This window comes from Nerophis ophidion, linkage group LG22 (genome assembly GCF_033978795.1).
Source record: "Nerophis ophidion isolate RoL-2023_Sa linkage group LG22, RoL_Noph_v1.0, whole genome shotgun sequence".
In the NCBI taxonomy this organism is placed as follows: Eukaryota; Metazoa; Chordata; class Actinopteri; order Syngnathiformes; family Syngnathidae; genus Nerophis; species Nerophis ophidion.
The window spans coordinates 21,146,953-21,160,865 of NC_084632.1; the positions used below are offsets into that span (position 1 = coordinate 21,146,953).

Below are 13,913 nucleotides of genomic sequence, written 5' to 3' on the forward strand. Positions count from 1 at the left end.
AGAATGTGAATATCCAAGAAAATATTTTAAAGACTTGGTCTCCACTTGTTTAAATACATTCATTTATTGTTTTTCTTTGCTTCTTACAACTTTCTGAAAGACAACTTTAGAGAAAAAATACAACATTAAAAAGGATTTTAGGATTTTTAAACACATATATCTTTTTTTTTTACCTTTTATTTCCTTCCTCTTCTTTCCTGACAATTTAAAATTCAAAGCCCACCAGGCTGCACCAAACTTTTGGTGCCTTCTTGACACAGACAAGTACAGTTGTGTATGCGCAGCAGCTATGAAGGTTGCAAGCCTGTTTGGTTCAACTTATCTTTGTGAATCAGCCTTTTCTGACATGAGCTTCATCAAGAACAAACACAGAACACGCCTCACTGATGCACAACTGCAAGACTCACTCAGAGTTGCAGTGTCAAGTTACACACCAGAGTACAACACACTAGTTAACAGCATGCAATGCCAGGCTTCCCACTAACTGACAAAGAAACACAACAGATTTGGTGTCCAGTTCAAAATATGACATGATTTATTTAAAAATTTGAGATTTTACTTTTGTATTTTACATGAGTTATTATTTGTACAAACATGGTGCAAAGTAATTCATGATTTGTTAAAAAATGTTAGTGGCTAGGTAGTTAAAATGGCATATTGTGATTCTACAAGACTGTCTTAGAAGTGATCATTTGAAAATGTTCAATTTGAAAAATGTGCACTTAGAGAAAATATAAATAGGCGCCAGCGCCCCCCGCGACCCCAAAAGGGAATAAGCGGTAGAAAATGGATGGATGGATGGAAGTGTTGCTTATTGATATTTATCGGTTTCTATATATAATTATTTTGAAAAATCATTAAGATGATCAGTGTTTTCACAAAGATAAATATCATGAATCATTAATAATAACAAAGAGTTAAAGGTAAATTGAGCAAATTGGCTATTTCTGGCAATTTATTTAAGTGTGTATCAAACTGGTAACCCTTTGCATTAATCAGTACCCAAGAAGTAGCTCCTGGTTTCAAAAAGGTTGGTGACCCCTGCCATAACATATTAACATACCCATATCCACATAATACTCTCAGAATTAAGCAAGAAACACGTTTATAGTAGTTGGTAAGACTAGATAAGACACTTCCACCCTCGTGCACTCCTGGTGCCCAAAACGGCCATTATATGTGTTCTTTATGTCATATGATTGTTCAGTTTGAAGGTTAGCAGACTGAAGTTTCACCAGGGAGTCCGTTGTTTACTATAAAATTGCATTGTGTTTTAATTGGAACATTGTTGAAATATGATATAAACGGAAAATATGCACACTTTCTCTAAAGAACAGTTGCGGCCCCATTGACTCTGTTTATAACTGCTATTTTTTTAAGTACCGTACCAGTGGAGTAAAAAAAAAACAAGTTGACTTAAAAAGCCTATTTGTGTATCCATAAACCATATCAAATCGTATTTACAATCCGCACAGTATTTGAAAATACCGTATAAACATCCCAAAATGCAAAAAATTCAGTCGGCTGTTTTAAATGTTGCGCACCAAATTCTGCAATTTCCCTAGATTTATGTCACTGTAGTAACACTTCTAACACTGACCATATCATTAGATCAGTCATACTAGAAATATGCAAAATTGGAAAGAGTTATGCTTGTTATCAATCACAATCCTTATGTAAGACAAGAACACATATCATTTGCTTTTTTATGCATTCAAAATAGTAAATAAATAGCTAATAATTGAGTCAACAAATTGAAGATCCTCTATTGCTTCCCTGCTTAGGCTGCTGCCCCCACGACCCGACCTCGGATAAGCGGAGGAAGATGGATGGACAATTGCTGACTTGAAGTGAAGTGAATTATATTTATAAAACGCTTTTTCTTCAACTGACTCAAAGCGCTTCACATAGTGAAACCCAATAACTAAGTTACAAATAAACCAGTGTGTGTGGCACTAGGAGCAGGTGGTTAAAGTGTCTTGCCCTAGGACACAACGGCATTGACTAGGATGGCGGAAGCGGGGATCGGACCTGCAACCCTCAAGTTGCTGACACGGCCGCTCTACCAACCGAGCTAAACCATCCCTTGTGAGACTTTTATGAGTGGGTCCCTTTCTGGAGTGTGTATCCTCAATGTTATGCTTGCACCAGGACTAACTAATCATAAAGAGTGTCCATCTGTATGTTCTGCTGTCCAGATGGTCATCATAACATTTGAATACCTGCGTGATCAATTACGTTTATTAACGGAGGTGATAACTACAGTAATTATCAATCAATCAATCAATCAATCAAAGTGTATTTATATAGCCCTAAATCACAGGTGTCGCAAAGGGCTGCACATGCCACGACAACATCCTCGGCTCAGATCCCACATCAGGGCAAGGAAAAACTCAACCCAATGGGATACAATGCAAAACCTTGGAGGAGAATGCAGATAGATTATAGCTACAACTCTTTTTTATTACCTATAAGGGAACATTGAGGCGTCTACAGTGGGGCAAAAAAGTATTTAGTCAGCTTTACTCAGTATTCTTCTTACTCCAAACACGACGAGTTGAGTTTATACCAAAAAGTTCTATTTTGGTTTCATCTTAACACATGACATTCTCCCAATCTTCTGCTGTATCATTCATGTATCCATTTTGGTATAAACTCAACTCGTCGTGTTTGGAGGAAGAAGAATACAGAGTTGCATCCCAGGAACACCATACCTACTGTGAAGCATGGGGGTGGAAACATCATGCTTTGGGGCTGTTTTTCTGCTAAGGGGACAGGACGATTGATCCGTGATAAGGAAAGAATGAATCGGGCCATGTATTGTGAGATTTTGAGCTAAAACCTCCTTCCGTCAGTGAGAGCTTTGAATGGTTGACCAAATACTTATTTTCCACCATAATTTACAAATACATTCTTTAAAATTCCTACAATGTGAATTCCTGGATTTTTTTTTTCACATTCTGTCTCTCACAGTTGAAATGCACCTATGATGAGAATTACAGACCTCTGTCATCATTTTAAGTGGGAGAACTTGCACAATCGGTGGCTGACTAAACACTTTTTTGCCCCACTGTATATGAGGGAGGCCATTATTTGTCTTTTGTGGATAACGCGCAAATTGAGACCTGGCGTCTATTAAAGCGACAGACACTATTTATGGAGCTACGCATCTCAGTATCAATTACAGTTCACGTTGTAGTGTTATGTTAGTTCTAGCGGCATTTGATTTTACCACACACAAACTTCCCCACTGTTGACCCTGAGCTATCTAGTCATTTAAAACAAAAGTGAATAAAATTCATCTGACCCAAAGAGAAAGAAATGTTCAGTATCAAAGGAGGCAGCTGTAAATAGAACTGCAATACAAGTGAAACATTGGTGACACCTGGCAGTATCAATCACTCTATTATGTTCTGAAGCATTATGAAGCGTTTTTTTTGTGTTTTTTTTCTGAGAAGCGAAAGATGGAAGGGACCACACTTGATTGATTTCTACTTTGAGGTCCGCCGACTGACATTTTGGAAGCCAATATCTCTCACTGCGAGTCTCCGTTTCGGGTCTTCAGAAAAAGCACAAAGCGATGGCTAAACAGCTAAATAGAGAAAATGGCAGACAGCGTTTCAGAAGAAGGAGGGGAAGAGGGAAGAGGTGAGGGCCCCTCTTATAGATCCCTGTCAGTCAGGAAATGTGAACTTTAACAAACCTTTGAAGAGCACTCTAGAGAACTAATTCAGTCCTAGCTGACGGCGGGGGGAGAGTGAGAGCCAGTGAGTGAGAGAAAGAGACGGATTGGATTGGGAGCGGGCAGGGGGTGGGGGTGGGGGGTGGTCTGTGACAGAGAAGAAGCAAGGGAGGGAAATAAAGAGAGACGGGGAGGAAAAGAGCGATGAAGAAAGAGGGATATCTATGTTCCTGGCTCGGTCTAACGCCGCAACGTCGATGTTTGCTGCCAGATCAACACGTCTTGTCCGCAGACGTCTTGTCATGTCAAATCACTTCTGTCTCCACTGTCCTGCTGCACGCGCTGCTTCACACACCCCCAATGCACCGCAGCTGCACGCGGACATCCGGGCCGGCCGTGCGCTCACAGCCCAGACTTAGGCTTGAACGTCGTGTCAGTCACGCTTTTAATTAACTTTCAAAAAAATGAGAAATGGAGTGAAGGGTGAAAAGGAGACATGCAGGACAGTATATATAAGAGCAGTAGGGTGTAAAGAGTAATGTGAATACCTTCACAGTGTACATCCACTGCTGGTAGGACCTGGCGTTACCTGGAAGGATTTTAAAAACACAGCAATTAATTCATTTGTTCATTGTGGACTTCAGAGTGGGTCTAAAAATTTATTTTTTCTAACTATTTCTTTATAAAACAAGGTAATTAAACTAATACAAAAATATTTATAATAATATTAACAAAAGGAACATATTTTTTGTTAACACATGATTATGTGTGTATATGTATATATATATATATATATATATATATATATACGTATATACATATATATATACATATACATATATACATATACATATATGTATATACATATACATATACATATATATATACATATACATATATGTATACATATATATATATATGTATATATATATAAATATACATATATATATATACATATATATATATATATATATATATATATATATATATATCCATCCATCCATCCATCCATTTTCTACCGCTTAATCCCTTTTGGGGTCGCAGGGGGCGCTGGCGCCTATCTCAGCTACAATCGGGCGGAAGGCGGGGTACACCCTGGACAAGTCGCCACCTCATCGCAGGGCCAACACAGATAGACAGACAACATTCACACTCACATTCACACACTAGGGCCAATTTAGTGTCGCCAATCAACCTATCCCCAGGTGCATGTTTTAAATCATTTTTATTTATTCGAGGTGCATGTCTTTGGGAGTGGGAGGAAGCCGGAGTACCCGGAGGGAACCCACGCATTCACGGGGAGAACATGCAAACTCCACACAGAAAGATCCCGAGCCTGGATTTGAACCCAGGACTGCAGGAACTTTGTATTGTGAGGCAGACGCACTAACCCCTCTGCCACCGTGAAGCCCTGGATAAAAACAGTAAGAAAAAATATGGTATTTGTATAATTATTTGTTGACGTGTATGTGACGATTGCTGACGCGTGTGTGACGATTGCTGACATTTTCTTCGTCTCTTCCGCGAATTACATAAATAATGTGATCTGATATTTTACGGTAATGTGTTAATAATTTCACACATAAGTCGCTCCGGAGTATATGTCGTACCCCCGGCCAAACTATGAAAAAACTGCGATTTATAGTCCGAAAAATACGGTATGTGTGTGTATGTATATATATATATATATATATATATATATATACATAAACACACATACCGTATTTTTCGGACTAAAAATCGCAGTTTTTTCATAGTTTCATGTGTGTGTATGTATATATATTATATATATATATATATATATATACACACACATATATATATATATATATATATATATACATACATACACACACTTACCGTATTTTTCGGACTATAAATCGCAGTTTTTTCATAGTTTGGCCGGGGGTACGACATATACTCCGGAGCGACTTATGTGTGAAATTATTAACACATTACCGTAAAATATCAGATCATATTATTTATGTAATTCGCGGAAGAGACGAAGAAAATGTCAGCAACCGTCACACACACGTCAGCAATCGTCACATACACGTCAACAAATAATTATTCGGCGGGGGAGGGTCATGGTAGAAGTGCATTGTGGGTCATGGGATGCTAATTGCTATATGTTACTGCCTTTGTTATTAAAATGGTTCATTTCATCGTTGGCGGTAACTTATAGAAACTGAGAAGGGCTGAACAAAAATGGCACCAAAAAGGAGATCATGTACAGCAGATTGCAAGCTGGACGTAGTGAAATATGCAGCAGAAAACGACAAGAGGGAGCGGCGCATACCTTTGGAGTTGGCAGAGTTGTTTGGAGGCGACATCGAGGAAGATTCCATGGGATTTATTGATTAGGAGTGACAGATTGTTGGGTAAACGTATAGCATGTTATATATGTTATAGTTATTTAAATGACTCTTACCGTAATATGTTACGTTAACATACCAGGCACTTTCTCTGTTGGTTATTTATGCGTCATATAACGTACACTTATTCAGCCTGTTGTTCACTATTCTTTATTTATTTTAAATTGCCTTTCAAAAGTCTATTCTTGGTGTTGGATTTTATCAAATAAATTTCCCCTAAAAATGTGATTTATACTCCAGTGCGACTTATATATGTTTTTTTCCTTCTTTATTATGCATTTTCAGCCGGTGTGACTTATACTCCGGAGCGACTTATAATTCGAAAAATACGAATATATATGTGCATATATATATATATATATATGTATATATATATATATATACCAAAAAATACGGTATATGTGTATATATTTTCTACCGCTTGTCCCTTTTGGGGTCGCTGGAGCCTATCTCAGCTGCATTGGGCGGAAGTCGGCGTAAACCCTGGAAAAGTCCCCACCTCATCGCAGGGCCAACACAGATAGACAACATTCACACTCCTATTCACACACTAGGGCCAATTTAGTGTTGCCAATCAACCTATTCCCAGGTGCATGCATACATATATATATATATATATATATATATATATATATATATACACATATATATATATATACACACACACACACACACACACACACACACACACACACATACTGATAGACATAAATAGACTGTAAATTAGAGGTGGGGGAAATAATCTATTTTTAGATGCATCGCAGTTTGGACATGGACAATTACAGCGAGCCACCTCACTGAGAGATCTGACCAGCTCCTTTACTATCGGGCACTTTTGGTTCAGTTTTGCACACATTTTAATTAACTCAAAAAAATGTGGGAATTAATTTAACGGTTTCTTATTCCAAATGAATAGGGTTTTTTTTAAAGTTGCAATTGATAAACGCTTTGAAACTAAAAGAAATGTAAACCTACATCAATATTAAAAATAAAAAATGCATCCATAATCAATTTTCATTCAAATAGTAGCTCCTGAATCGTAATCGTAACTTAACACTATTAATATATGTAACTACATTTTATTTAAATACTATATTTTCATTGTAATTTCATTAAATTTCAGTGTGCATATTCTGTACTATAACATACAATATATACATACGTATATATCCATCCATCCAGCCATCATCTTCCGCTTATCCGAGGTCGGGTCGCGGGGGCAACAGCCTAAGCAGGGAAACCCAGACTTCCCTCTCCCCAGCCACTTCGTCTAGCTCTTCGCGGGGGATCCCGGGGCATTCCCAGGCCAGCCGGGAGACATAGTCTTCCCAACGTGTCCTGGGTCTTCCCCGTGGCCTCCTACCCGTTGGACGTGCCCTAAACACCTCCCTAGGGAGGCGTTCGGGTGGCATCCTGACCAGATGCCCGAACCACCTCATCTGGCTCCTCTCGATGTGGAGGAGCAGCGGCTTTACTTTGAGTTCCTCCCGGATGGCAGAGCTTCTCACCGTATCTCTAAGGGAGAGCCCGCCACACGGCGGAGGAAACTCATTTCGGCCGCTTGTACCCGTGATCCAAAGCTCATGACCATAGGTGAGGATGGGAACGTAGATCGACCGGTAAATTGAGAGCTTTGCTCCTTCTTCACCACAACGGATCGGTACAACGTCCGCATTACTGAAGACGCCGCACCGATCCGCCTGTCGATCTCACGATCTACTCTTCCCTCACTCGTGAACAAGACTCCTAGGTACTTGAACTCCTCCACTTGGGGCAGGGTCTCCTCCCCAACCCGGAGATGGCATTCAACCCTTTTCCGGGCGAGAACCATGGACTCGGAGGTGCGGATTCTCATTCCGGTCGCTTTACACTCGGCTGCGAACCGATCCAGCGAGAGCTGAAGACCCCGGTCAGATGAAACCATCAGGACCGCACCCCAAAAAGCAGAGACCTAATCCTGCGGTTACCAAACTGGAACCCCTCAACGCCTTGACTGCGCCTAGAAATTCTGTCCATAAAAGTTATGAAAAGAATCGGTGACAAAGGACAGCCTTGGCGGTGTCCAACCCTCACTGGAAATGTGTTCGACTTACTGCCGGCAATGCGGACCAAGCTCTGGCACTGATCGTACAGGGAGCGGACCGCCACAATAAGACAGTCCGATACCCCATACTCTGAGCACTCTCCACAGGACTTCCCGAGGGACACGGTCGAATGCCTTTTCCAAGTCCACAAAGCATATGTAGACTGGTTGGGCAAACTCCCATGCACCCTCAAGAACCCTGCCGAGAGTATAGAGCTGGTCCAGAGTTCCACGACCAGGACGAAAACCACACTGTTCCTCCTGAATCCGAGGTTCGACTATCTGGCGTAGCCTCCTCTCCAGTACACCTGAATAAACCTTACCGGGAAGGCTGAGGAGTGTGATCCCACGATAGTTGGAACACACCCTCCGGTCCCCCTTCTTAAAGAGAGGAACCACCACCCCGGTCTGCCAATCCAGAGGTACCGCCCCCGATGTCCACGCGATGCTGCAAAGTCTTGTCAACCAAGACAGCCCCACAGCATCCAGAGCCTTAAGGAACTCCGGGCGGATCTCGTCCACCCCTGGGGCCTTGCCACCGAGGAGCTTTTTAACTACCTCAGCGACCTCAGCCCCAGAAATAGGAGAGTCCACCACAGATTCCCCAGGCACTGCTTCCTCATAGGAAGACATGTTGGTGGGATTGAGGAGGTCTTCGAAGTATTCCTTCCACCGATCCACAACATCCGCAGTTGAGGTCAGCAGAACACCATCCGCACCATACACGGTGTTGATAGTGCACTGCTTCCCCTTCCTGAGGCGGCGGACGGTGGTCCAGAATCGCTTCGAAGCCGTCCGGAAGTCGTTTTCCATGGCTTCCCCGAACTCCTCCCATGTCCGAGTTTTTGCCTCCGCGACCGCTGAAGCTGCACACCGCTTGGCCTGTCGGTACCTGTCCACTGCCTCCGGAGTCCTATGAGCCAAAAGGACCCGATAGGACTCCTTCTTCAGCTTGACGGCATCCTTCACCGCTGGTGTCCACCAAGGGGTTTTAGGATTGCCGCCCCGACAGGCACCAACTACCTTGCGGCCACAGCTCCGATCTTCCGCCTCGACAATAGAGGTGCGGAACATGGTCCACTCGGACTCAATGTCCAGCACCTCCCTCGTGACATGTTCAATGTTCTTCCGGAGGTGGGAATTGAAACTTTGTCTGACAGGAGACTCTGCCAGACGTTCCCAGCAGACCCTCACAATGCGTTTGGGCCTCCCAGGTCTGTCCGGCATCCTCCCCCACCATCGCAGCCAACTCACCACCAGGTGGTGATCGGTAGAAAGCTCCGCTCCTCTCTTCACCCGAGTGTCCAAAACATGAGGCCGCAAATCCGATGACACAACTACAAAGTCGATCATGGAACTGCGGCCTAGGGTGTCCTGGTGTCAAGTGCACATATGGACACCCTTATGTTTGAACATGGTGTTTGTTATGGACAAACTGTGACGAGCACAAAAGTCCAATAACAAAACACCACTCGGGTTCAGATCCGGGCGGCCATTCTTCCCAATCACGCCTCTCCAGGTTTCACTGTCGTTGCCAACGTGAGCGTTGAAGTCTCCCAGTAGGACAAGGGAATAACTCGGGGGAGCACTTTCCAGTACTCCCTCGAGTGTTCCCAAAAAGGGTGGGTACTCGGAACTGCTGCTTGGTGCGTAAACACAAACAACAGTCAGGAGACGTCCCCCCACCCGAAGGCGGAGGGAGGCTACCCTCTCGTCCACCGGGTTGAACTCCAACGTGCAGGCTTTGAGCCGGGGGGAAAACAAGAATTGCCACCCCAGTCCGTCGCCTCTCACTGCCGGCAACGCCAGAGTGGAAGAGGGTCCAATCCGACCTCTATGGCCCCTGCTATGGGTGGTGAGCCCATTGGAGGGGTGACCCATGTTGCCTCTTCGGGCTGTGCCCGGCCGGGCCCCATGGGAACAGGCCCGGCCACCAGGCGCTCGCCATCGTGCCCCACCTCCGGGCATGGCTCCAGAGGGAGGCCCCGGTGACCCGCGTCCGGGCGAGGGAAATCTGGGTCCAAGATTTTTCTTCTTCATAAAGGTCTTCGAGTTGCTCTTTGTCTGATCCCTCACCTAGAACCTGTTTGCCTTGGGAGACCCTACCAGGGGGCTTTATGCCCCCGGACAACATAGCTCCTAAGATCATTGGGACACGCGAACTCCTCTACCACGATAAGGTTGCAGCTCAGAGAGCTGCAACCTTATTGTGGTTATATATATATATATATATATATATATATATATATATATATATATATATATATATATATGTATTGTATACATACACAGAAATATATAATACATATAAAGTGTAAAAGATCATGTTCATATAAATAAATAAAAAATACATAATGTAACATGTACATTTGATTTATATATACTACAGTATACAAGTATATGTTTACTGTAATTTCAGTATTTTTTGTATATATTTAGTACTATACTGTATTCAGTATATTAGTACTAGCCATATTATATAGTGAATATACTAATAAATAAACTATAGTGTTAATATAAATCAGAATATATATACACATAACATTACATCAGATATACGGTTACAGTATATAGTAAAAAAAAAAATGTTTATACTTCTGTATGTACTGTATAAAAACCTTTTTTGTAATGCCCCTGACATACTCAGTTATTATTGAATAGTGATGGTATGAGAAGATAATCGGTAAGTTTGGGGGGAAAAAAACAAGGAAAAATGTCTGAGATATTTTTGGCTGAGTCGTTATTGAAAGATTAGAATTTTTTCCAAGGTAAGTGTAGTAGATTTTTATAGCTTTTATTTAAAGTTCTTCACGGCAATGTAAATAAAAGCAGTGGCAATGTAACTAAATACAGTCTACTGTAGCAGGTGCATCAGGACATTATATCTATTTTTTTGTTTGTTTCTGTTTTCATGTTAATACTACTCAAAGCTGAATGGTTTGGATCAGAATGTCTGAACATTCCTGTGGGATTTGCTTCCCTCTCCGACATCTGACGTCTCCTTGTGTAATAATTCTCCTCTCCGACAACATTTCTCATTTGTTCCATCAATCGTCTTTTGCCACATCCAATCAAATTTAAAGTAACCTTTCGTATTGCTTTTTCAGCAGCACATCATCTTGAACAAACACACGTCAAATATGAATACAACTAATACACTTTGAAACGTGGTGCTTCGCTCGCATTTGCAAGTGTGACTTGAAGGTCCCGTGTGAAGTTTGATGATGGCTTTTATGTCAATATTAATTAGAATTCATTAGTCCCAGACTAAAACTTCTCATCAAGCTGTCAGGACACTTCAGTGATCATCCAACCAATTGGATAGGGTAATAAATATAAATAATTTAAATAAATAAATAGAAATAAATAACAATCAATTTTTTAAAAAATGGTTTGAATGAATAAATTCATTAACTGGCTTGTTAACAATTTGTGGCGAAATAAGAATAAAAATACATAGTTAAGGATTTATTTTGTGGGGTAAACAAACAAACAAACAAACCATTGACTGAAGTGCAAAGCATAATCAATATTTCTCTTATTTCTTCATTATTTGGACAGAAATATAAATATAAATAATGTAAATAAATAAATACAAATAAATGACAATCAATTAAAAAAAAGGGTTTGAATGAATAAATTAATAATTTGGCTCGTTAACAATTTGTGGCGAAATAAAAATAAAAATACATATTTGAGGATTTATTTTGTGAGGAAAATAAAACTAACCAACCATTGACTGAAGTGCAAAGCATAATCATTATTTCTCTTATTTTTTCATTATTTGTACAAAAATATAGATATAAATGAATGTAAATAATTAAAATAAATAAATACAAATAAATGACAATCTTTTTTTTTTCAAAGGGTTTGAATGAATAAATTCATGATATGGCTTGTTAACAATTTGTGGCGGAATAAAAATAATAATACATATTTAAGGATTTATTTTGTGGGGAAAACAAACAAACATACCATTGACTGAAGTGCAAAGCATAATCAATATTTCTCTTATTTTTTCATTATTTGTACAAAATCCTTCCTGCAAATGACCCAAAGTTTGCTTGTCTTTTAAACAAAAACATTACTCTTTTTCCTCCGGTTTTTGGATAAAAAGAGAACATTTTGAAATGCTCATTTTTCATTATGACAGTGACAACCTCGAAAAGAAAACAAATGTTTACGTAGACTCTATATAAAAGATTACACTCCAAAAACAGGCATGTTAGACATTAGTGCATTGGAGATGCTAAATCGGGGGTGTCTAAAGTGAAGCCTGGGTCATTTTTAATGGCCTGAAAGGAACATTTTCAAATGATTATTAGTAAAATAAAAATTAAAAAACATAAAAATGGAATAAAAGAGCAAACAGTTGTAATCTAATGAGAAAAAGTTGAAGTGTTGACACCAAAAACACAAAAATGACATACAGGCTCCCTTTTCCCCATTAAAAACATCCATACAGTTTATTATATTGTTTTTTAAAATGAAAAATGCTGGACATTTTTAATGGCCCAATGCACATTTTTTAAATGACTATTAGTAAAAAAAAAAGAAAAACATAAAAATGGAATAATAGAGCATACAGATATAATCTAATGAGAAAAAGTTGAAATGTTGACACTAATAACACCAAAATGACATACAGGCTCTTTTTTACCCATTAAAAACACCTATACAGTTTATTATATTGGTTTTTAAAAATTAATAATTGTTTGTGTGTGAGTTCTAGTTTATATACTGTAAGTGAATAGTGACTAACTGGGGACCAGTCCAGATTATCAGCGGTCAGCTTGCATAAGCTCCTGCTGACCTGTGACCATGCAAACGAATGACTCAATTTAACAAGAAAACGTAACTTTCACGGTATAACTTTAAGACTTGTTTTTTTTTATCCTCTCGAGCGCAATAAAGTCCACTGATATCGCCCGCAATAAGCAGCGTTAATCCGATGTGACTAACTGATGGACAGGTCTGGCACTACTCACTTCCACAGAAGCCCCCCTCTGTGATCTCTTCTTCAAACACGTCCGTGAAGCCGCGGCCTGCGTTCAATTTGGCCAGCCGCCCATCGATGAACTGCAAACATAAATTACAACTGCTTTATTAAGGAAGGGGGGCGGGGGGCACACACTTAAAGTGATATACATACACACACACACACGCACACAATGTCAAACACTGGGGCGACAGTGGGGTGTTATTAACCCAGGCTGACTGAAGTACAAGCCAAAGATTAGGTGGTTTGCAGGTAATAGGGGTTGGGTAATGTGGAGCAGGTGAGGGAGACTACGTGCAGCACGCCGTCTGCAGACATGAGGAAGTTTCATTTCCGCTCTTTTGCAACACTTAAAACGCCATCTCATAAATATCAAAACTAATGGGCCAAGACAGCTCGGTGTTTGACAGAACCCAACAAGTGCGTGTAACGTGAAAGAAAAAAGACTTACACACTCATAATCAACATAGTATAACTAAGGGGTATAATTATAAACACTATCAATGATAAACCACGGTAACCAATGCTTTAAAGGCCTACTGAAATGAGATTTTCTTATTTAAACGGGGATAGCAGGTCCATTCTGTCTCATACTTGATCATTTCGCGATATTGCCATATTTTTGCTGAAAGGATTTAGTCGAGAACATCCACGATAAAGTTTGCAACTTTTGGTCGCTAATAGAAAAGCCCTGCCTTTACCGGAAGTATGTGTGCATGACGTCACGAGTTGCAGGGCTCCAAACATATTCACATTATTTATAATGGGAGACAC

The 13,913-nt window shown here is 40.4% G+C and overlaps 1 protein-coding gene across 2 annotated transcripts in view; it reads right to left on the reverse strand.

Moving 5' to 3' along the window:
- Positions 1–13,913, reverse strand: part of dennd1b (DENN/MADD domain containing 1B) — a 421,036-nt gene that overhangs the window by 42,806 nt on the left and 364,317 nt on the right. For both annotated transcript variants that reach the window (XM_061883482.1, XM_061883480.1), the window contains 2 exons: positions 13,129–13,219; positions 4,231–4,271 (listed from right to left, as the gene is read on the reverse strand). In XM_061883482.1, the coding sequence (XP_061739466.1) occupies positions 4,231–4,271; positions 13,129–13,219 (132 nt within the window). The remainder of the gene's footprint in view (positions 1–4,230; positions 4,272–13,128; positions 13,220–13,913) is intronic.